A 25,146-nucleotide genomic window follows, 5' to 3' on the forward strand; every position below is an offset into this window, starting at 1 on the left:
CGTTACCAATGCATTCATGATACCCTATGGGGGGCCCAACACACGAATCTATTACACGAGATATGACCTCGTTGATTTCAATCCTTAAGGAATGCTGTGATCTTTCCATCCTCCCTGGCAGATGTCAGGGCCCTGCCCAGAACATAGTCATCTTAAGGGTTTCCCTGTGTGCTGGTGCCAAAGGAATCCCTGAAAATGTTTTACAATATATCTTACCCTCACCTACTCCTTCCTCCAAGCATAGCCTGCAGAGCCTCCTTGGTACTTTACATTTCTGGCATTCCCATGTCCCTGGTTTTAGCCAGCTAGCTCCATCCCTTATATTTCCTACTGCATAAGCACTCCACCTGGGACAGGAATGACACTCACCAACAAGCTCTAAACTTACTCTTCAAAAACATTCAACAGCACCAGTATTTAAGCCCCCCTTCATCCCTACTGGCAAATTGTGGCTCAGGGTCCAATACAGTGAGCTTGGAGCCTGGTGAAGCCTATTCCAGGAAAGAGGCCCTAAAGATCCCACTCCTAAAACAATTCATTTTGGTAGTAACAGGTGGCGAGGTGCACAAGGCCTCATACCAAGAATGAGAGCACACCTTATTTACCACTTTTCTTGCCCTTTTTGACATTGATGAACTCACTGGGGATTGTCCTCTCACATTTAAAATTCTGCATCTCCTTCTCCATGATGTCTTTTGCAACATTTCCTTTCCAGAGAGATGTGCACAACCCATCACAGTTCAACTCGGGGTCCTCGGTATCTCTACCGTCTTGACTGAATTTGACTCCTAGGTCCCAACCATTTTATCCTCACTCCATTATGTTTTCCGTATCCTGTTTTAGATGGTGATCTCCCAGGCTCACCCATTAAAGAAGCACCCTCACTGACCACGCCACATGAGGGTACTTGGTTTACTGATGGCTCTGCAATTTTCCGCAATAACACTTGGTTCAGGTGTGCTGCTGCCATTCACACCACAGATGGCCAGGTCATTGCAACCAATTGCTGAGGTAGTGCCCAGATGGCCAAAGTCTTAACCCTGTGTTTAGCCAGTTGTTCTTCTGCCTGCACCAAATATACAGACTCCTGGGGTGTTTTTGCTGGGTGCACCTGCTGGCTTCTCTCTTGGAAGGCACGTTCCTTCCAAACCTGCATGGGGGAAATTTGAGGCCACCCTCTCTTGGAAGAAATCTGGGAGTATGCTCATTCCTACACCTTAACTGGAGGCCATGCGGATTCTCATCCTGCCCATCCCACAGCAGAAGCTGTGGGGAATACCTGTGCAGATACGTTGCTGTGATCAGAGGGCTGGAGATGGTAGGAGATGAGATGAGATCCATGACAAAGCTAATGATTGCAAGCCAGTAGCAGGGATCAGAGGGCCTACTGTCAACCCACCCCTCCACCAACTGTGTATATGTTCCTTCACACTGTTGTCATTATCCCTTCCTGGGCTGTACTCACACTCACATTCCCCAGTGTACACAGACAGAGACACCACACTTTGAAAGATGTATGTGCCCTCAAATATATCTGTAAAACCTCCAGACCCTCTACTCCAGGCCCATATGGTTAAACCATGCCCTTACCAAGGGCATGGACCCCTATGAAATTAATCCATACTCCTGTTAGGAAATTCATACCTCTGGTAACTCCTGGTTTACTAAATTTATGGGACAATTGGGAAACCCTGGGGCATAGAACGTCACCATGCTAATGTAGGTAGAAAGAAGACCCCTCCCCCCCCCCAGTACCCCAGTATGGGATCCTTCTTCAAGACAATATTACATCTTATTACCCCAGGGAAAAAACATTACTGTAAGTTGCAAGGTTGTCAACAATTTAATGGGGAATACTGACATATCAGTCAAACGATAAGCAAGCTATTTGTAAGCATTACAAACAAGCATGAGAGTAGAAGCCACTGTATGATTTCAATAACAGATCGTGTCTATCTGATCTGTTATTTATTTTCTTTTTGATTGGTTGTTTGTTTTTCCATGGCTGGTAAGCAGAACTTTTGGAAAGGGGAGAAGCAGAAGATGTATTGTATCTCTATGTTAATAAGGCCTGTAGACTTATCTTGCTTGATTTTCTCAGGAGCAAGCCTTGGAGGCATAGTCTAGCATAAAGAAGGCAAAAGCGAAATAATCTGGAAGAGCAGACCTGCATGTCCAGTGTCAACCTGGTGGCAAGCATCAAGAAAGGTTCTTCAGGGTTTTGCCCAATATCCACACCTTACAGTTCAGTACTTGGATAAGGGAATAAAGAAAAAGATTCTGAAACATGCAGAAGCCCTGCTGTGAACAGAAGCAGCACACAGCCAGAACAGGATTCAAAGGGAGACCACTTGTGCCAGTTATAGCAGTTGCCCCTCCAAAATAGCAGCATTCCACAAGGACAGTGCAAGGTCCTATTTTAGGTAGAAGCCATCACTTGGACAAAGTCCAGGAGGGGAGCCACTAGCAAGGTAATGTCCTCTCCCCTCTTGTGTCCCCCTGTACACTGCATCCATTGCCCCCGCCCCCCAGCCCTGCCCCGTGCCTCCCCTTGTCTTATCCTGTCTCCAGGGCAGAGTGGTGTCAAAAACAGCCCCTGGTGCCTGGGCTTGTCCTGAACCCCCCCTGGAACGTGGGAGGAGAGGCCAGAGCAGTGTGGGAGAGCTGTGGCTGTGATGCAGGTGTCCCATTGTGACCCTGGAGGGTCTGCAAGGACTGCCAGGCCTCAGGGGTCCTGTGAGGTTTAGCCCCACGGCAGGCAGGGGAGTCACCTGGGGCATTTTGGGGTGCTGTCCCCACCCCACTGCCCCCTTCTCAAGGTGGTAAATCCACCAGCAATGTCTCCAAATGGCACCAAAAATCTGTGAAATCTCAAACAGGACATTGGAGAAATAGCATAGGTGGCTGTGATTGCCTCGGTAAGAGACACCAGGTACCAGAAATATCCTGTTTGGCTAGAGATGCAACAGAACTGGGATCAACAGGGAAAAGTGACTGGGGCAGGGTTTTTTGCAGAGGATGGGTAGGTGGAGCTGGGGAGAGGCAAGGGCAGTGAAAGGGAAGGCCAAGGATCCTGTTCCCACTCCCCCATGGTTGAGGGCTTTGCAACCTGAGGAGCCCATCCTGCTCCACCTCTGTGTCCAGTGAAGGAACAGGGACATTTCTCATCTCAGAGTTACTGGCTGTGAAGTGGCCCCAGCAGCAGTGGCTGTGCTGCGGGAGCTGGCAGGATCTCTCCACCCGCTGACATGCTGGGCCCCTCCGTCTGCCCCCCACCCCCAATCTGCTCCCTACACTGGCCCAGGAGGCAGACGGGTCTGAGGAGATGGGTGGGGGCCATGTCTGGGCTGCATATGATGGGGACTCTGCCAAACTCCCATGCTCAGAGCTTGCAGACCACCCCCAGGGAGGTAACTTACTGCCCTATCCTGGGAGCTCCCCAAAGGAAGCCCTGCTGGCTGCAGCCTGCACCTGTGCCTCTGCCCAGCACAAGGAGGAGGCAAAAAGACCCTGCAGACCTTCCCAGCTAATTGTAGCCTGCTCTGCCAAGGAGGGAAGATGTCCCCAGCCCGAATCTGGCAGTTTTGCAGAGACACGTCTCCTCCCCAGCCCCTTGGAGTGATGGAAAATTCCTACTAGCTAAGATAACTCCACTAGAGGAAACCTCAGTTCCCAACCCTGGCTAGCAGCTCTTCTTCCTCTCCCTGATCTCCAAGCCTGCCTACTCCCAGTCCCATGCCTGGGGGACCACCATGATGCCTCTACCAGGATCCCCCTGGGCCGTGATACACAAAAGCGTTTCTCACCTATATGCTTTTTCAGCTGTTGATGTGGAAATGTGCTCTAAGTACGATCTGGCTTGCAGTCAGCCCTCCCTCAGACCCCCCTGCCCCCATCTCCCCTGCCTGTATCCTTCCATGAGCATCACTGGTCTTTGGTACTGACAGGCCCTGCTATGCTCCTGGCCTCATCCTTGCAACAGCTAGCACTGGAGGCACTGTGGGACAGACTGCAATGATGACTCCCACTGTGATGTGAGTGGTGGGGAGGGACATGGGGCAGTGAGGCCAGGGTAAGGAGGAGTGGAAATATGGTAGTGTTGGCCTTACCCTAACACTGATGACCACACCAGCAGAGACAAATCCTTGGGATCAAGCCTTGCTGGGTGGGCACACGGTCTCCTAGGTGTGCCCAGACTGCTCTCCCAAAGCCACTCTCAGCTGGTGGCAGAGACAGTCCAGCAGCATAGGGCCTGAGAGTCAGAGCTGAGGGCTGCACAGCCCCCCCCCCACCCCCAGCACTTACCAGGCCCTGGTGGTGGAGCCAGCTGGAGGCTGGGACTGCCAGCAAAACCATAGCAAAGCCCCTTGCATGGAGCTAGGCAGCCATTGAGTCCTGAGATCTCCTGGCCTTGGGCTTCCAGGTAGTTGTGCCCATGGCTCAGCCCCAGCCATGCTGCAGCCCCGGGGCCTGGGGTATGAAATGGCAGAGGCAGTGGGGGATATTTGGGCTGTTGCTCCCTGAGGCAATCCCCCCCCCCCCCCGTGCCTGGGGAGAGCACGGAGGGGATTGCAGGATGGGCATGCCCTTCCCAGGTGCAAGGAGTCCAGTGGGGCAGGACCAGGGACCCATCAGCACAGGCCCAGGCCTCCTTTGCAGGGTTCTGACAGACCCCTTTATCTCCACAGCCCCGAGGGGTGGTGCAATGCCATTGCCGCTATGTGTTTTGCCAGCCCTCTGCAGCACCTGCCAACAGGCTCTAAATGGCTCTGAGCCTCTCCTGGAGCCTCCACCCACAGCCTTTGCCCATGGGCCCAGGAGCCTCATTTCAGCCTAGGCCTGGGCCCTCAGTCCCTGCTCCAGCTCTGCTGTGGGTGCACCTGTCTGCAGCTGCCTCACAGCTGTGCCCATGCCTGGCCAGGGACTTCATCAGTTTAGACCCTGACTTGAAGAGTGACTTCCTGGCTTTACCTTGAACCTGCCTTCTCAAAACAGACTTGCTCAGTGATCACTGGGCTGTGTTTGACCCTGATTACTGTCATTGGACCTGATCCTGACTCATGTTCCTGGCTTGACTTTAGACCTGCCTCATCACCATGGACTTGCCTGATCATCTGGACTCTTGGCTGGCCCTGGCTACCACCTCCTGCTTGCCTTGCTCTTGTGGGCAAGACTCCTCTCCTGCCAGCCACGCTATCAAGCCCAGCTCCTGGTCCCCTATGAAGGGGTTGGTCCCTAACAGTCATAGTGAGGAGAAAAGAAGAAATGCAAAAGGAGTGAGATGTTACACAGCACATGTAAGCATGTGATCCAGAAAGAATTACATAAAGAAACACTGCTTAACCTGATAAAGAAAATGTAACTGATCCAAAGGATTTTTGCAAGTACCTTTGTACTCTACAAATCAACAACAACTGGAAGCATCATTTCATGAGCAACTGCCCTTAAATACTTCTCAGTAATAGTGACTTACATAGAGATAATTAAAATCAAGATGGAAGCTAAATGTGAGTCGAATTATGGCCCCATATACATGCAGTTAATGCCAACTACATCTTTTTTATAAAATTCAGAAAGCATAAGGTCAGACAGAACATCTACTTCATGGAATCCTATAAAAGCTTTAATTTTGAAACATGAAGCTATATTCAAGGGCCATAATATTTAAAAAACAAATTCTGTATCACACAGATAGCTTGCAGTTAGCCTTGAACGATAGTAAAATATGACTGCTTTATATATACATAATGCCTTAATATGAACTGACTATAGCTAGTGCATTTTTATAGCACAAAGTATTTTAAGATTTCAAAAATGCAGTATGAAAATTGAAAGATCGTTTAAGAAAAAGAGAAGGTCCCGAGATGTTACTTGCAGTGTTATTTTCAGTGTTATTTGAGTGTTACTTGCAGACTAGTGTTATTTGCAGGTACTTTAACTCCATTTCACTGTGTAGTCTCTGCCCAAATCGAGTTCAAGCTGGCTGATTAACAGGACCTTTGAAAAACAAACAAGCAAACAATGACTAACTCTGCTCTGAAGATGCCTTGGTTTTTTGTTTTTTTTTGTTTTTTTACAGTTAATATAAAGATAACAGATTCTCATTTCAGATTACAATAATTTATTCTTCTTTCCTCAATGTTTGTACCACTACAAAGTTACTTTAACTGGCATAGATTTTGGATTCCAGATCACAGGGCTCTGATCCATTCCCTTTTATTTAGTTGCCTTTTTAGCAATTAAGTTCCTTTTGTTTACAAAAAAGCCCAAAGCTTGTAATACATTTTAATTCAACTGTTCATACTAATTCCTTCTTTTTTCCATCCAAAAGAGAATGGAAAAAGAAATATTTCTGCTTGCATTCTTAATTCATCTTTTCAGTTATGTGCAAAGCTTATATATTTTTGGCTTGCTACTGAAAGACAGAAATAAACAAGACTCAATAAAACACTGAGTTTTGTTTAAAAAGGTGGTAAAATGCCAGTAGTAGAAGAGATTAGGTTGTCTCGCTCTATGAGAAAACTGGCAACACTAAATGCCATAGTAGTTCTGTTCATATGTGAAAGATGTTCTGCAAGAGGCTGTCTTGAAAGGCACTGCAATTACACCAACTTATTTCAATTGTCTTTAGGAGAGCTCGAGTTTATTATCTTGGGGTCACCTGACTTCTCTGTGATAACATATATGACAGAGCACAAAGGAAGACGGTAAGAAACGCACTGGATGCATCCAAACCATGTAGATTGAAATCCTAGCTTTCTGAAGTTCATGGAAATTTTGGTAATAACTTCAGAAGAACTAGGATTTGACTTCTACAAGTGGGAACCCTGTGCTGAAGGCACAGGGAGCAACTAGAGCCTTAATCTGACATGACAGAAGAAATGTAGAGTCATGTAGAGACTCAAAAAGGATTTGTAGTAGCTTTTCCTTCCTTCGAATCTCACAGGTTGCTAGTAAGCTATTAAAATCAGTGAAAACCAAACAAGAAACAAAATCCACCAGTTTTTCACCAGTCAGGAGAGATTTGGGTTCCTCCACAGTAATTTCTACAGTGAAATGCTCCACTGCACAAGCTACATGATATTTACTATTTATTAAACAAATTTTTACTTAAACATTAGCTGACTATAACTCATATGTCTTGCTAAACACTGCAGCAGTGATTGGAGAAAATAATTCAGTAATTCTGTAAGAGAAAATTTTTATTGCAAGGGTACCTCTAATACGTCAGTGTTTTTGTTGCAGTAAAGAAATATTTTTAAATACAATATTACAGCTGAGCTCTGAATCACAAAAGTTTAAGAACACACAGGTAATTGTGAAGATAGCATATCCTCTTAAATTATATACTCACCTGTTTTGTACTGTCATAGGCCAGACCATGAGCAGATTCAACTGCTTCACCGTTCTGTGATACTGTCACCTGCTGAACGTTTGACATTACTCCTAAGATTTTAATTTCAGTAAACTTTAAATTGTTTGGATCAGCATAACCCTGGTGCAAAACCTTGATCTCTAAAATATTCTGAAAGGAAAAGAGAAAGAAAAAAAATAATCAGTTATTTGATTTGATTGCCTGTTAACTGTTACCTGTCAGAGTATGCTTTTTTCAGCCCACTTGAGCCTTACAGATTTTATCCTCCCATTCTAATTTTCCTTAATCTGTATATTGATATTTATTTGTCCAATACCAAAAGCTTCAATTTTCCTTGAATTGTTAATCTGGCTAAACCCTGGGCTCTGTGTCTTAATTGCCGCTAAACTGAGGCATAGTAAACTGTGCTATCTCCATTGCTTCACTGGGGCACAGTGAAATGCCTGCTCTTTCGTGAGCCCCTACCCAATGTGTAGTACAGTTTGCTAGATGGAGAAATCTATACACCAGTATCACCAGGACAGAAATTTTGCGTTGTCTTCTACCTTGTATGAGGCCTAACTCAGGGACCTTTTTCCCTGCTTTCCATCCTCACAGGACATTAAACTGGAAGAAAGAATGGATCAGTATTCCCAAAGCTCCTGCTTTAATGGTGGGCTTCTCTAAAAATTTTGGTATCTGAGTAAATTCTCTTTGCTTAAGCTTCTGCATTTTAAAAGAACAATTTTAAGTGCTTGTCCCTGAGAAGAACCCTGAGGCTGGAATCTTTGTTGGGTGGACACGCCTCTCTGCGGCTGTAAGCCAGTGTCAAAAACATTCATCTTTAAAGTTTTCCAACATGTTAATTCTTGTTTTCGTCTCTTTCAGCAAGGGCTGGTTTTCCTTATATGGCTGTTCTGATATATCTAAACGCTGTAGAAGTAGCACGGATGCTAAGACAGTTTGCTCTTTCTCTTTGCAGATTTCAAAGGACTTCACTGGCTCTAGCTGCGACTATAGTCCAGGCCAGATATATTGATTTTTAATATAGTCATCTTTCTCTAATTTGACACAGTAAATTGTGTCATATATAGATATATATGCTTAACTGCATGCCTTTTAAATATGCATGAGCTGATAATCTAAAAATTTAAATAAATGCTAGTAAATTATCTTTGAAAGTCATACGGACTATGTGACTAAAAAAATGCCACCATTAGCCTTGCATTGTTGCAGAAATCAAGTATATGTTTTCAGTTTATAAAAATCATTTTATTAAAAAAATTTATAAAAATTAAAAATGAAATAAATTTGTATGTTCAAATTTATATCAGAAGTTATAATATCATAAATACACACCACACAATAATAAGCTAAAATAGATATCTTCAGAATCCTTTTTTAATTTATTATTAATACAATTTAATATTAATTGTATTATAGTGTAGATCCAGACCAAATACACTCCTTGTCAGTTCCTTAATATATACCAGAAGAACTGGCAAATGTATATATCTAGGATTCGAGTCAGTCTACTGTTAAGCTGCAACCTACTGTCATATTGGAATCCTATATTCAGATTTGGAATACAAACCAATATCTCAGAGGTTTTAGGCTGGACTAGCCACTTTATATATATCTCTATATCTCTCTCTCTCTATATCTCTCTCTCTCTCTATATCTCTCTCTCTCTCTATATCTCTCTCTCTCTCTATATCTCTCTCTCTCTCTATATCTCTCTCTCTCTCTATATCTCTCTCTCTCTCTGTGTGTGTGTGTGTGTGTGTGTGTGTGTGTGCATGCATATCTGTGGAATAACTCTAGTGAAGTATATTAAGTTGTCCTGATTTATGCTGGTATGAGTAATGCAAAATGAGTTTATCCTTCCAGTATATGTTAGTTAATTTTGTTGCAAACTTGCAATCCCAGTTTTTTGAATTGGCAATTATAGACCTGCAACAGTCCTCATGATACTAAATAAGAACTAGTCTATCATAGAGAACTAATTTTATGGTGGGATATCTAAACATCAGAAAAATTCCAAATTAAAAATACCTTAGCTAAATATATAACAATAATCACTCAAAGTAATCAAAAACTAAGGTAACATTACATACCTGGTTAGCACTAAATGATATTAGCAGATATATACCATCTTCATATGCATCTGTTAAAAAGAGTAAAGTAAAATGTATTCCCTCTTCACCTTAATATTTTGTAAAAATGAAATAGATGAATTGTGCTGGCCTATACTATATATGTACACATGGTACATTTGTCTATGTGTAAATAGAAAACAGTTCTGATACTATTTTCATAAAACATGCTTTTAGACATAAAACAAATTCTTGTTGGACTGTACACTGTACAAAAGTTTTAGAGAAAAAATACAACGGAAGACAAACAAACAGCATTTGGAAGGTCAAGGATGCTAAGATCAGCAAGAAAAAGTGTTTCCCACTGAAAAAGTTATGGGAGCGATTTCCCACGCCCAACTCTACTCTTTGTTCCAAAACATATTATCATGATAGATGCTGATGCTTCTTTTGTATCACTGCTGTATATTTTATGAACTCATTTAAGTATCAAAAGAAGTCAAATAACCAGAGGCATTTTAGGTATTTCTTTCTGCTCTATAGAAAACAACTCACAGAGATCCTGCTGAAGTGCACCTTGTGATCAATGCTAATTTCTTTTATCATTAACCTACCATGAACATAGTCATAATTTCTAAATTCCAGTGATAACTGGTTGTGATGTATGTGAAGTACCTCCAAATACACTGACAGCGTCCTGCAGACTTCCTTTCCAACATGTCATTATGCTAAATCACAATTTTGTGCATTACTGGTAGTAATCCCAGGTGATAATCTATAGTTATTGCAAGGATAATATACTGTGAATAAAAAAGATAAGAGACTTCTAGATATCTCTTATCTGAAGATAATTTAAATTTATTAATATTGAGGAAATTAGTTAAAACTTCCCACTTAATCTATGGTTATACTTCCCATAGGTTTGAGAACACATCCTTATTATATATGTTATCCTTGGACCAGGACACAATTTAATTTATGCAAAATATGAGTTCTGTAAATAACACTATTATGTGGTTTAAATCAGAAAAAAATTTATTATAATTTTTTTTCTGGTCTATCCCTTAAACACATACTTAAGCTGCCTGTGCCTTGTTGCACAGTCACTGTACAATATCCTTGAAGAAAATATTACTTGTTCATGTTAGCAATACACAGAGCTAAAGAGAGAACAGTTACGCATTCAAGACTTCAAATTAGATTTATTAGGAAAGCAAGAAATATTATACGTACCAATGCGAACTCCATCATCCCAATAAAGCTGTCCTTGTGCAAGCTGACTATCATTCAAAGCAACAGTAAGTCCCAATGGATTTTTTCGGCTAGGAAAAAATACTGTTTTTCATCAATTTTCTCAGGTAATCACATTTTATGTTTCATATTTGTTATAATTTACATTACAGATATTGTAGGCAGCTCAGTTATCAGTTATCACTGATACTTGTCTTCCTGAATCCATAGTACTAAGTTTAAAGGAGGCCTTGAGAAGAAAACTGAACACAAAAATAGTCAAGAAGATAATGTGCTATCATACATGTAGATTATCTCAGGGCTGTTAATATTTATATGAAAGGGGAGATATTTCTAGCCATGGTGCACATTAAACCAGAAAATTCTACTTTTCCCAGGTTGAACCAAGGAATCCAGAAAAAAGCTGCCACCATATAATTAAAATGCAGTTAATTCTCCATATCTGTAATTAAATATCTATTTTTAAAAGTAGAAAATAAAATGAAATTAATTTTTAATTTTTCAGTTAATCTTATTGTACCTGTAAAAAGTAGTGTTAGCAGGGCTTTGCGTAGCAAGGATGTAACCACCCCGGATATGAAGGTTGATATGTTCCAAAGGAGCTGATAAATTTCTGAACTGTCCCCTAAAGCCAATGAATTCACCCTACATATGAAAAAATAAAACAAAGCAAAAATTAGTCTTGTTGAATTGGTCTTGATTTACACTTTTTTTTTTTTTTTTAAGAATGAAGGTTATAAATGTATACATATAAATGTTAAGAGTAATCATGGCAAAAAAATTTTTAAATGCAAAAGTAACTACATAACATTTTTAGGATAAGGTATGACATTCTGTGAACATAAAATAACCTGACAGTAGCGGAACCAAAGGGTTTAGTCCAGTGAAATACTAACTAGTGACAGATGAAGTGACTTTTGATGCCTGCTATTCTGTCCTCCAAATCTTTTCCCAATTTCTGTGAAAGGCTGATGCAGCTAAAACTGTTTTGTCTTTCTCCATTTCAGCATCCTCAGCAAAGACATTATGTATAGCTTTCAAGGCTTAAAAAAAGTCAATAAAAATACTTCAGAGTAAAGATACTATTCCATGTTTTAATTTACTCTTACTGAGGTTATGTTAAAAATATTACATTAAAAGGAGCTGACTTTTTTTTTTAAGTAAGAAATCAGCCAAGAAGATGTGATTGCTACATCACTAAGAACTTGTGCTTTATGCATCACGGTAAAATGCGAACAGCTGGTTCCTACCTTACCAGCATTCTCAGCACACCATGCAGTCTAAACAGCACTAGAAAGAAGGTATGTCACAGATAGTTTTTAAAATTACTTACTGAGTAGTAATCATACCAGCGGGCATTCGGTATGTAAGCATTCACTGTCACAGCATTCTGGAAATAAATATTTTTGTTATAGCTATATTAAAGCAAAAAGTGAAGTGTAGCTAAAGTGACTTCTAATACTTTCATATACAAAAACACCTAAGTACTCAAAAGACTTACTGGTTCCATTACAGGGCTGATGAGCAGTGCAGGTCCCCACAGAAACTGTTTATATATTTCCCATGTTGTTCTATCTTCCACAAATCTGCAAGGTAACAAAACAACTATCAGACATTTGATATTACAAATTGTTTCCTTATTTAAGCCCTTTTCTCAGTAATTGAATCTACTATTTCCTCAATTTTATTTATGCTATTTTTAATAATAGTTAATAACAATTAGTATCGCATTTGAAATGTATCGCATTTAATTATAAATGGATCAATTAACGCTTGCCAAGAATGTCTAAAAAGTCTGTTGTGAAAATCATTAAAGAAATGCAACCTTTTACTTAGTTTTCATTTCTGCTCTTTCTTTCCATTTGCTTTTCAGTATATTTAGATCATAAAACTCAGAAGATCATTTTTTCTTGGTGGGCATTAGCAGTAGCAAAACTGACTATTGGCCAGACCGGAAACCACTTTCCAATTCATAACATTTCTTTCTTAGGTACTTTAATGGAATCATTAACCTGCAGACAGTTCAATGCTCGTTAGTGGAAGACAAGTATTTAGATCATTAATGTTAAAAATTAAGCTTCTGCACATACTGTCCCTTCTGACCAGATATAAATAAGGCCTTGTGTGTCTTATAAACATGTCTTTTTCTAATCAGCTATATAAGTTTGACTAAAATAAGTTAGTTTCCCTGTACAGCTCTCATGATTTATGTCAAAATTCTGACTTCATCTTTTTCTATTTTCTGCTTAGAAATTTTACCCAGCTATTTTTGCAACATTTGCTTTTTGATTCTACATATGTCCAGCACCAGACAGAACTTTTGTTACTTGCCAAAGATGATACAAATGAGCCTTAAAAATTACACATTAATCCTAAATAAGCCAGTTTTCAATTGCTTATATTTGCATAGTATGAAATGGAGAATTAGCACTGTCAAAGTGCGACTTGATACTGAAAGCTTGTATTCTTAGTCTCATGCAAATTTTAAAAGAAAAAACAGTATAATTGCTGAGGGAAAATATTTTCATGAGGGTACTGATTATGGAAATTCACGATTAAATGGTGAAAAGGGAGTCGCGCTCACTCGTGGAGTAGAGGGCGGATCACAGTGCTTCCATGAGCGTGGGCTTCGTACATTAACGTGTAGAGATAGGGTAACAGGGTATATCTTATATTCAGTACATTTCTGGAAATGTCTTCAAATGTTGAATTCCAGGCAACAGGATCTTGCCTCTAAAAAGAAAAAAGGGACAGCTGTTTTTCAAACTGGATTATTTTGTTTTGAAGCAATAAAAAGAAAAAACCCATGAGTTAAAGAATTTACTAATGTTTACAGTGGTGGTCATGTTTAGCCTTTTTTTTTTTCTCCATCTTATATTTCACCCATAAATTCATATAATCTGTGGTAGAAGCAACTCTCAAATGTGTACCAGAATCAACATAGCAAGATAGAGTTGAGGAAATTTCTCTGAACCCTTGCAAACTCCTTGTCCTCCTGTAATTTAGAGCACCTTTATTTGTTTATTCTTTATTTAAGAATAAAGTGATAATAAAAATAGTAGGTGTCACTGTTAACCACAAACAGGGAAACTAAAAAAGGGAGAAGATGAGAAAAAACCTAAGGGGATTTACTTCAAAAATGTTTAATGCAAAACTCAACTGAATGTGAGACATATTCTGGCGTACAAAATATATTACCCCTCTTTTCTGCAGGGCAGCGCTCAGGACTTTTTAAAAGAGAACTAATCACTACTGATAATGTCAGTAGGACTTTCAATCTTTATTAAATATATTGAAAAATACCTTGGCAAATTGGGTAAGACTGGAAGCAGCAGAAAAGCCTGGAATCTACATTTTTAAAAGCTTTAAAAGTCCTATCAGGAAGTGTGCTGCAACAAGATAAAGCACACTTTTTCAAAAGCAGACTTGAATTCACTAGTTATGTGCCATATAGAGACCTCTACTCTGCTAGACATTAAGTTCTAACCAAAATGTAAATGCCGTTTCAATTATTTTCATTTTTCCAGTTATCTTAGTTTATGGATTTCCATAATACAGTCCTTAGTCAGCACAGTCTTACATTTAGATCATTTTTCCCCCTTTATTCTTAAAATAACTATTTTATGTAAAAAGTAGTAAGAAATATGATGTCTTATGGTGGGAAATGGCAAAATACGGTAATTTCAGATACTCATCCAAGCATCTCATTACACTATTTCATTTTCTGATTTACTGTATAATTATGAACAACTATGGATGAGAACACCAAGGTCAGTTTTGCCCCTTTAAAGGTATATTGCCATAAAAGTGTTCTATTTTAGTCCTGTAAATGTGTTGTGTGTAAATAAAAATGGCATACATGAAAAAATAAATATGCAGAAGTTTGATTCACTCAAACCACACAGGAATGCTTACTTCACGTGGTCTAAATCATGAGGCAGGCTCTCTGTGAGTGTTAAACCTGAGAGTGTTAAACCTGAGAGTGGAGGGAGAGACTGATAGAGTTGGCATGCTACATATAACCTAAGAAATGTTCTTTGCACATTCCAAAAAAAGTGAACATGAATTTTTTTGAGGCTAGTCTCTTTGTGTGATGTTCTGGCTGGTCTATTCATGTGTGCTGCAAGGGACACAACCATTAGCAAAACCATGACTCACCTTTGTTCCTTTCCCATTGTGATTCCTTGAATATGGGTAAAATGCGCCTAGCTCCATCCAGCGAACACACATCTCATACTGTGCATCTTGAAAGAAGCCACATATATCTGCTCCTGTCTAAAAGTTTAGAAAATAATCCAGCTGTAATATGATATATTTTTATATCCAGTAAAGATAATTAAATATAAAGTAATAACTGTTTGGCTTACATAAGATACTCCAAAGAGACTGAACTCCATCATACCTGCAAGGAAAAAGTAATTCAAAAATAACTGCTTTTTTTTTTCCTTTAGTATGCTAATGGTTGCATAGATAATAAATACTGAAATACAGACATTACACAGTTTCCCCAATATGTCAGGTTATTTCATTACAGAAAGAGCAGAGACCTAGTTCTTCAGAAGCAAAAAACTGTTGGCCAGCAGGGGCAGGATCACTGGAAGGTGACAGGAAATGAGTAGGGGGAAACCATGGGTAGGTAGGTGGTTGAATCCAGCAGGAATTAGAGCACTAAGTGCCCCATACAGCCAAACCCAATTACTATGGAAATTGTGAAGAGTTTCATAGTAGGCAATAAAAAGAGAAGGTCAAAAAGAAATTGACCATGAATTCTGATTGCTGAACTGAGTAGCTTATTTCAGGTAAAAGCACATGACTATTAAGAGCAAGTAAATCACGAAAAATTTACTGCACAGGAAAAATTGATTACAGGTCCTTTTCTTTCTACTTACCAATAACAGATTTAGCAAGCTGATCCCAGGCTGCAGTATTATCACCAAGCCAGTGTCCTGCCCACTTTCCACTGCTTGGATATGTTGAACGGGTAATAACAATTCCACGCTCCTTTGTGACATTCTGCAAGACACTAGCATTGAAAATAGCAGAAGAAACAAATTACATGAGGAGCAAAATAATTTAAAAAGATATTACATAAGACACTCTGAAAATAAACCTAGTGGCTTGTCTGGCTACAGAAAAGTGCAGCTATGTTGTTCTTTTCAGTATGAATAAGCATACATCCAACCAAGATATGTTTTGTATTGGGGTTCACTGTAATTCATATATATGCAGAAACTAAGAGTTAAGTGTCAGACAGCCTATAGTTAGAAAGTGAACAGGGAGGTGCTAAAATACAGACATCCAATTAACAGATGTCTAATTACTGTATGGAAAATAGGACTGTAGCCTAGATTACACATTTTTAAGGGTTACATGACATGGTCCTGGGCACATCATTCCATTATTATAGTACTAGAAAATGTGCAGCAACAGTTAAAAATAATCTCAACAAAATTCAGACCAAGATGACAGTAAAGGGGAAGAATAGAGGTACCAAGAATATTAAACCTACCAACATAACATGACTAGCCAAAATGCTATTGGAACAAAAATAAGTCTTTCAGCTGTTATCATTCCAAAGAAAATATGATATAAAATGGGCAATGTGAATTTGCCTACAAGCAATCATACCAAACCAGACATTTTCTGAGCAGATAACAGGCCTCAGCAGTAAGAAAGAACCAACTCACATGACATATCATGGCATTAGCTAACTTTTTGGCCTCCAAAAGATTAGAGCAGGGGGTAGTAAATATTGAAGAATGATGTGCCAGAGCTGTATTTTTCACCCCCAAATTAGAAGCAAAAGTACGTAAATGGAAACGGAGTAAAAGTCAGGGAACATCACTGGCAAGATACTGTTGATCAGTATGGCCCTTGCCTCTGCATGAGGCTCCTTGCTCACACTGAATTCAGAGCACAGAGGTAGTCGGAGGGTGAACCTATTGGAGAGAGATAAACAAATGCACCTTTTGAGATTCCCAGATCATGGCCATCTTGTGCATCACTGGCCCTTATAGGGACTTAGCAGGGAAAGAAGGAAACACCTGGCACAAAGACAGGACTCTCAATGGCTTTTCCACATGCTCTGGCATAGAAACAGCATGGGCAAAAAAGTGGTCATATACCTTCTGAAAGTCACAATCTGCAGTATGAACAGGGATCCTTGGGAGACAATTTATGATAATTGTTGTAAACATCAGTAGCTGGAGGTGTAAGCATGCTCGTGGTGCTAATAGTATTTTGAAAACTTACAGTAAGGAAAAGATAGCAATTGTGAAGAGTCTGGGATGTTGGGCTAGTTGGAAGGACTAGGCAGAGCTGTCCATTTGGTGTGAAGACTTTTGACTGCATTCTCTTTTGGGAGACAAGGAAGACAAGCTGAGAGGCAATTAAACTGTTCAGCTTTCACTTGGTTTGCTCTATTTAAACAATATTTAGAAACTGCAACTAACATCTGAAATGTGAAGAAAGTGTGTATCATGCATAGAACTGCATATATGCTTAAAGGAAAGCATGACCTAAGTGTTTTGCTAACTCAGGCTTCCAGTACTCTGTGCTTTAAAACAGAGCCTAAAGTGTATATGTGCATAGCACTACCTCAAAATGGTTGATGTATTCACTTCCAAAGGTTCTGGCTTTCAAGTTTACACAAAAGCCTTGTTACTAGAGAATAACATTAAGCCAATATCAAGAGGCTACTTTTAACCAGTGGAGAACAAACTACATCAAGTTATGTAAAAAAAAAAAAATTGTTCCCATTTAGGTTACATGCTTCTGAGATTTGTGTGCAAATGAATTTGCTATCTGAATGATCTATTATTACAATAAATTATTATTACAACATTTCTCCAGTTAGCCAACTGCTTGTCCAATTAGCAACGAAGAAAAAACTGCAATTTTTTAAATAAGGATTTTCTATACAAGTATGAGAGTACTTGTGTAAGCTGTGTAATTTATGATAGTCACTTCTATTATAGTCCCTCTTAAAATAGAAGAAAATATTTCTTCACGTTTGAGTTCACATTCCATACATAGAAGCAATGATAATATTCTTCTTTGTGTTAAGTTACTGTCTGCTTCCAAAAACCAAATTACATTTAATTCAGCTGATAACATTAGTATCATTCTTTCCTGTCCTGGCAGCAATACTGACTACCTTTGCCGACAGTAACGCAATGGCATGCTGCGAAATGTAACATCTACTTGGTCAAAATTTAAGTAGCCTTGATATGTTCTTTATTTTTGGTATTATCAAAGTTACCAAGGACTTTAAGGTCATTAATGACTATAAGGAAATACTGCACCTTGCTTACTTATTGTATTGGAAGTGAAACTACATTGATACATTAGAAGTTATCTAAAATAGCTTCGGATATTATGCATTAAGAAATACATAAACTTTGCCATGGAACTGAGAAAATAGATTCTTAAAAGGAAAGCCAATAAACATAATTTACATTTTAAAAGTCACCGTTTTCCCTTTGCAGCATTATCCAATTTATTTTAATGATGTTAATTTATGAATGGCTAAATTACACCCTATATTTAAAAATCTATAATCATTTTCCCAGGCAAGTAAGCTTGTACAACACAAGATTTATATGCTCCCAGCTAGGTGACAAATAATTTTTTTTTGCATTTCAGACTTGACTAAACTTCTTGTTTAGGGTCAGTGATTTTAGAGCTGCTAAATTCAAAAATCAAGACTCTGCCTGCCTGTATTGAGACAAGGAATGGAACAGATGCAGGTGTAGACAATGTCTGGTTTTTTTTTTTTTTAGTCTCTAACTGGCTTCAATCGCAGATGGTATTAAATGCAAGATGGAAGCAGAGCCTCAGCTCCAGCCTGCACAGGACTGTTTTACCTTCTGCTGCACATCCCTTTTCAGCAGCTCAGTTTCATACCATCCTGATTTCACTATCGACAAGATTACTGTGATACCTGAGGAATAAACTTAACTGAAATAAAAACAACTACAAGTCCAGAGGGCAAGCTATAGCATTGGTTCTCAACTTTCTTAACAGTTAGCTCCACTTTTGCCTGAACTGAAGAACTGAACTGATGATATTAAGATGAAAAGAAAAAATGACTAGGCATGTTAAATAAAGTGGTGAACGTATTGGTCTTAAGAATATAGACCTAGAAAATTCATTTGTAACATATTTCGCAAATAACAAAATGATGCAACTTACTCTAGGGTGGGTTTTGTTTGTGACCATCCATAAAGATTATGGACATCATAGTGTCTAACTGGAGTACCATCTGAGAGATACTGTTGACCTTCCATGCACAGAGTTTTGAAAATTAATCCCTCTGATCTAGATCCTAAATCTAATGGAAAGGGAATGAAAAAATTCATATTTAGTAATTAACATTCAATAATAATTTCAATGAGTTACTTTCTGTTAATTTCCATAATCTATTTTGGTGTTCGCTTTTTTGTATTTATACTGTCATTTATTTTTATAAAAATGAAATTTCAAGTTCTCTAAAATTCTTCATACTTCTGGGCAGATATCCACGTCTGCAAGAATATTAATAACTCAGTTCTAGATGCCCGTAATGAAGAGGCTCAAAAAGTAAACAGAATATATCCTCATTCAGAAAATATTGCAAATCTTTTAACACTGCTCTCTCATCCATATAAATAGAAAACTGAGAGAATAAGTCTATTTCTGAATATTAACTTTCTGACAAATCCTGAGAAATGATGTGTCATAATTAAGACAGCAGTAGGCAACAAAAGTATTCTAATAAAGTAATAGTAATTATTACTAGTTAGTACTACTGCACACCAGTACTTAAGTAAAGCCATTCTAAGACTGCTAAGCATTTCAGATGCATTCCTCAAATTAGGACTTAGGTATTTTTATCCATAAATGAGAGGAGACATGAAGTTATTTTCTAAATTTTTTACTCATTAATTTTATTATTCAGCTGAGAAAACTATGCGAAACACTGGGAATCACGTTTTCAATCATATCCAAAACAGAGAATCTAGATATAAAATAGTGTCAAACTCCATAAAAGGACTTTAAAAGAACCATGCAGTCACTGTTCTCACTAAAATAGATTGGAGTTAAGCATGCTCATAATCTTTTAAAACAGAGCCACTTTTAGTTAGGAGTTCAATTATGGATTTGTCTACCTAACTTTAATCATTTATGCCACATATATTATGTAAGAAATTATATATCAGCTGAAGTGACCTAAAACTGTTTTAAGCAGTGATCAGACTCACAGGGTATGTAAGGTGGAAAGTTTAGGTGGATGTCTCTACAACCATCAGTGGCACCATTAACAAAGCTAGCAGGTTCATTCATGTCCTAAAAACAAAGCAAAACTAATTTTATTTGTTTCATTGTACAACACACACTAATCCTAACCTGCAGAAAAGCAGCATAGTAAAGGTCCTCAGGAACACGAACAGATGCAATTTGTCTGCCATGCTACATTTTGTTGACCTAGGTTCACAGGTGTACTCAAAAAAGAAAAGAAAAAAGGAAACTAGAGCTTTCTATCCTAGGAGCAGCTGTTTAAGTTCATAATAGTTGTAAAGTTTGATTTCACAATTAGAAATACTCTCTGAAAATACAAGGTTACCATGGATCTACATGGACACCTGAAGTTGGTATTCGAGGAATGAACTTAACTGTTTCTTTTATTTTCTGTCATGTCCTTATAACTTGCGCTAGGCTCTTAGGTGTCCTTCCTTCTCTTTCCTTCAGTCAGTGGGCTCCATAGTCACACTCAACATTGACATGGGCTGCCGCTGAAAGGCTGTTCCCATTCTTCCTTTCTCCCACAGCTGGAGATCACTTGCACTCCTCTATGCAGGTGGTCTGTGAATGGGAACAAGTAGTTGATCTAGTTGGAAACCCCTCAGGGAAAGAACAGGTCTCAGCTCCTTCAGCTGCTTCATCTCACTCTGAGTGGCCACATGTAGTGCTGGGTCAGCACTGAGTGGGTGGCAAGGATGCAGAAGAGATCCAGGAGAGCGCACAAGCAAAGTGACATGGAGCTGCAGCTGGTTAAAAGCCGCATGCAACAGGGATTATCTTCCATCCTGAAAGTGCATAGCACAATTATTTTGTTGGTGTCATTGTTGGATTGGTCAGAAAGGACCAATGCATATGAGAGGCAAACCTAATCTTAGGAGCAAACACTCAGGGTGAAAGGTGGGCTATTTTGTTCAATTTAAATGATCCCTGTGTGAGAATGGACATCAAAGCAGCTCAAGAAGAAGGCAGCTGCCTGTATTCTGTGCCTTTAGATCTGATGATGATGAGAAGGAGAGATAGGGAGATTCAAACCAATTCTCAAACAAGTTTCAGTTTCCGGTCTGGTGCCCAACACCCTCTCCTGATGGGCAGCACCTCCACGTTTTCCTCCAATGAAAATTTCTTCTATTCTTTAAAGACAATCACAAGGTTGTGCAGCCCCTTTGTCAGAGAAGAGCCTAGTGCTTTCATTATTAATAAGAAAATGAAGACTCATTAAAATTTTTAGCTTGTCTGACAGAATTCAAAGAAACTTTTCTGTAAAGGGCCATTTTAAGGGAAGAGAAGTAAGGACAGGCTCCATTCTCTGCATCAGAACACTGTCACTGTGGAGAAAGAAATTCATCATTTACTGAGGCAGCAAGAATCTGAAGCACCAAACAAAACTGAAGCCTTTCGCTGGTGAGCTCAGGTTCAGCTTGCTGCCCTGGTTCCTGCCCTTCCAGCCTATTCTTGTATTTTCCTTAGTGGTAGTATAACTGTTGTGAATGTTGTGATCTGTGGCTCTCTCTCCTAGTGTCCAGCAGACAAAAAATATAGCTAAGCTCTTCTTTGTTAATTTTGCTACCAATGGTCTCGATACAGTCCCGGTAGCATCATGTATTCCACCACAAGCTGGCATATCCAGCATATGGCTGGTGTATCTGCTCTCCGGCATGCTTGTGTGATTTTTCCAAGGAGCCTAAAGGAGCAAGATGAACAAATTCTACACTTGGGCAATTAGCTCCTTTCAGCTATTTTAGATTGTGCTCTAAATATTTAATTTTCTTTTTCAGTAGGCTGACTATGATTAGATTAACTGGAAAATCTGATTTTCCAGACTATGTATTGCATTTCTGTCTTAAGCAGTGTAAATCTGATGAGAAATTCCTTTAATAGCCAGATTCTGAATTTCTCATTTCCTAGAAAGCATAGTGTCTAATTCACAGAGATTACTTGAAGGTACTGGGCTTCAATTTTAAGAAGTTCTTATTTATCAATCATACAGGCTGAAACAGATATGTTTTCCTATGTATAAAGTTGAAATCAGTACTGAATCACAGATACATAAACTAACAAAATCTCTGAACTTTGTAAAGATCACATGTGTCTTCAGTGCCTGTGATCCTCTGGTTGCAATAATAAACCAGAGCTGGCATTACAGAAAAATACCAAATATTTTACTAGATCTCTAGACTTTTCTGTATTTTGTATGGCAATATATTAATCCTTAATAGGTTCTGCAATTAGTGCAATTCCCTTATACTTAAAACTAAACCTCTCATCTAACTTGTCCCACTAATTTTGTCCCACAGAAGTAGTAATGGCCAAAAATAGTAATGCCCGCTGTAAAAAAAAAAAAAAGCAGCACTTTAGGCATTAATAGAAGAGTAACATCACTACAAATCAGCTAATATGCAGGTCAAAGGTAGATAATGAAGATTTGATAGAAAGCAAATTGTTTCAATAGGGAAAAATAAGACAAATAATGATGCTATTAACAACAAATAATTGATCTTTAGTAGACTGTTAATAGTATTTTAACGTTAAATGTTTGTATCTTTACTTCCTCAGAGACATCAAAACTGAAAGTGATTATATTTTATTTTGGTTTCATCTTATGATGAAAAGATAAAGAAAAGTCTCAGGAAATAGAAAAAAATTACACTTACAATCCATAAGCCATCAAACTTCAAGCTTCTTGATGCATTGTTTGGATTAGTGTAGCATTCCATGATTTCTCTCTTCCACCATTCAGTTGTGGAATTACGAAAGAAATCTGGGAAAGCCGTATGTGCTCGGTAGAGCTGTAAAAGGAGTAGAAAAATAAAACATAGATACAGGACTGAAAGCATCACATTATTAAAATGTTGGAGTTTGAAAAAAAAAATCACTTTTTTGCTAAATCTTTCAAGTGTTCTGATAGAAAGGTTTCTGCATCCTGCTCCTTAGACTAAATTGTACCTGCCAGTTCACTGTATTACCTAATTTACTGCTCTCTCTGTTTGTCAATAACCCAATAGTATCTTTACCTTCACTTGGGTGTCCCAATCCAGTGTCTCATTAATTTCTACATTGGGAAGATCTGGCCAGACCTATTAGGAGGAAGGATATATTAAAATAATCAAATCAAACTGAATACAAATTATCACTAACAGCAAACAGCTGAAGGCTTGCTTCACTGCTGCATACTCCAATGGCAAAACAAACCAAAAACATTTCAGTCTGTAGCACTGAATGTCATCTAAATTCAAACATGAACAGCCCTGGAGTTGAGAATGATACGATGCTCGTCTGGATACAATACACCTCTACCGTCATCTGCTTTTTAAGAACAGTACCTTTGCATATATAATATCACTGGTATTGGGCCATTTTATGAAGACATCATCATTTACACCTCTTGTGAAAGTGGGATAATTGGTTTCATTTGCAGATATGGCAGGGTCCTAAAATTCAAGGTAATAAAATTTTACTTTTATGCTCAAAAAACAAAAACAAATGCTGTTAAATGAATTCTGTATTCTGCAATGATATTTTGTAATTTAAAATCAGAATTCAAAACTGACCAGAATTAGGATAAATCTCATTCCCTCTTGTTTTACTTTATTAATTAGAGCTGGTAATCCGGCAAAGTGTGGACTAAGGGTGAAGTCCAATTGGCGTTCCATATAATCGATATCCGAATATTGAACATCCTGCAATTCACAAAAACAATGCATGTAAAGGAGGGTTTTTTCTCTTTTTTCTTTTTATTCTTAAATATGTTCATAGTCCATCTTCAAAATTAGGTAAACTATTGAATTTTTGAAATGTAAAATTGGAATCTGCTGCAGCTTAAAGCTGAGGTTATCAAATGAATATACTTACATGACCTAACAGTAAGTCCAGTATGAAATTAAGCTTTCATTATCACATTTATTCTGAAGGTAGAAATTTATACATGACAGCAAAAAAAAAGCCCTGGATTTGTGCATATGTGTGTATGTATATGCATACATATTACCATACATAGTACAGAAACAATAGAATCACTCATTCTACACTGAAATAATTTTTTATTAATTACATATAAAATGAAGTGCCACTTTAAAAGTATAATTTTGTTAGGTCTATATGTTTTTGTGACGTTCCCAGCAACAACTTGTGCCAAAAACGTAACTATCTCAGAGCAGAGTAATGTGCAGTGTAGATGACACCACTTTACTTTCTTTCCCTCTATTTTTCCTGTTAATCCCTATTCCTTCCTACCTAGCAAAGTGAGAGGCAATGATTAGCTGGAGAGTCTAGATGGTTCTTCCATGTGCATGTGTAAAAATGACCTATATGGTTCATCTTGTGAAGAGCTTCAAGTGCAGAAGTTCTTCCTTATCCCAGGGAGCTGGTTTGGATGTTAGAGGAGGGAGGCTAGGTTCAAATAGCCTTGCTCCAAAGACTGAATCAATCCCCTTCCTGCCAGAAATGTTGTATTCTCTAAGCTACTGGCTGTTACTGCAACACTTCTCTTTAGACTGTGTTTTAAAACAAAGGGCTTTATAGAAAAAGCAGCTCAGACACACAACCATGAGAGGACTTGGCCATGAATTCCCACATATGAGACAGGTCTCTGCAGTCTCAGAGCTATTAAATCCTAAAAATAGGATGTCAGCACACTGAATTTCCTACCGCCTGTGTAAGGTTACTTTCTACTTAATATATTGGCTTCTGAAAATTCCATCGTTGGGTGCCTTCCTCACAGTGTGAAAGGGCTAAAGGATCATTCGGGACCTAGAACAGCTCTGAAGTTAAATGTGTTATTAGGCAGCTTGTTAGCGCTACAATGCTCAGATCCATGGTGACTAAGTGTGCCTTTAAGAGCTAGACCACAAAGTTTACGGAAAAGTTTAGTTATTGCATAAAGCATATAACGTGCTCTCTTCTGTGGCTGAGTGTTTTTTACTGTTCTAAATTCGACAATACTTGGAAGCTAGAAGTTCAAGCATCTTCACAAACTTTAACCATTATCAACATACATAGGGTATCTGAGCTGCCCTCATTGCAGACACTAGCTCAGCAATTTCAGAGTCATTTTGGTATCCATAGCGACATAGCTGGAATCCCAAGGACCAGTAGGGTGGCATGAATGGTCGTCCAATCAGCTAAAACCAAATAAGAAAGAATATTAATGCCATATAGGTGAAAACA

At 38.8% G+C, this 25,146-nt stretch overlaps 1 protein-coding gene across 1 annotated transcript in view; it reads right to left on the minus strand.

Moving 5' to 3' along the window:
• Positions 1-5,605: 5,605 nt before the first annotated feature.
• The window catches only part of LOC104140063 (maltase-glucoamylase-like), a 65,152-nt gene continuing 45,611 nt past the window's right edge, over positions 5,606-25,146 (minus strand). Inside the window, exons 31-48 of the mRNA XM_068959879.1 lie at positions 24,975-25,100; positions 23,532-23,660; positions 23,304-23,411; positions 22,995-23,057; positions 22,635-22,769; positions 19,944-20,028; positions 18,895-19,033; positions 15,591-15,724; positions 15,069-15,103; positions 14,860-14,976; positions 13,286-13,434; positions 12,203-12,287; positions 12,035-12,091; positions 11,222-11,346; positions 10,684-10,772; positions 9,472-9,521; positions 7,355-7,525; positions 5,606-5,997 (exon numbers count right to left, since the gene is read on the minus strand). Of these exons, the coding sequence (XP_068815980.1) occupies positions 5,935-5,997; positions 7,355-7,525; positions 9,472-9,521; positions 10,684-10,772; positions 11,222-11,346; positions 12,035-12,091; positions 12,203-12,287; positions 13,286-13,434; positions 14,860-14,976; positions 15,069-15,103; positions 15,591-15,724; positions 18,895-19,033; positions 19,944-20,028; positions 22,635-22,769; positions 22,995-23,057; positions 23,304-23,411; positions 23,532-23,660; positions 24,975-25,100 (1,860 nt within the window). The 3' untranslated portion in view covers positions 5,606-5,934. The remainder of the gene's footprint in view (positions 5,998-7,354; positions 7,526-9,471; positions 9,522-10,683; positions 10,773-11,221; positions 11,347-12,034; positions 12,092-12,202; positions 12,288-13,285; positions 13,435-14,859; positions 14,977-15,068; positions 15,104-15,590; positions 15,725-18,894; positions 19,034-19,943; positions 20,029-22,634; positions 22,770-22,994; positions 23,058-23,303; positions 23,412-23,531; positions 23,661-24,974; positions 25,101-25,146) is intronic.

The sequence above is a fragment of the Struthio camelus genome, chromosome 13 (genome assembly GCF_040807025.1).
Source record: "Struthio camelus isolate bStrCam1 chromosome 13, bStrCam1.hap1, whole genome shotgun sequence".
Classification (NCBI taxonomy): Eukaryota; Metazoa; Chordata; class Aves; order Struthioniformes; family Struthionidae; genus Struthio; species Struthio camelus.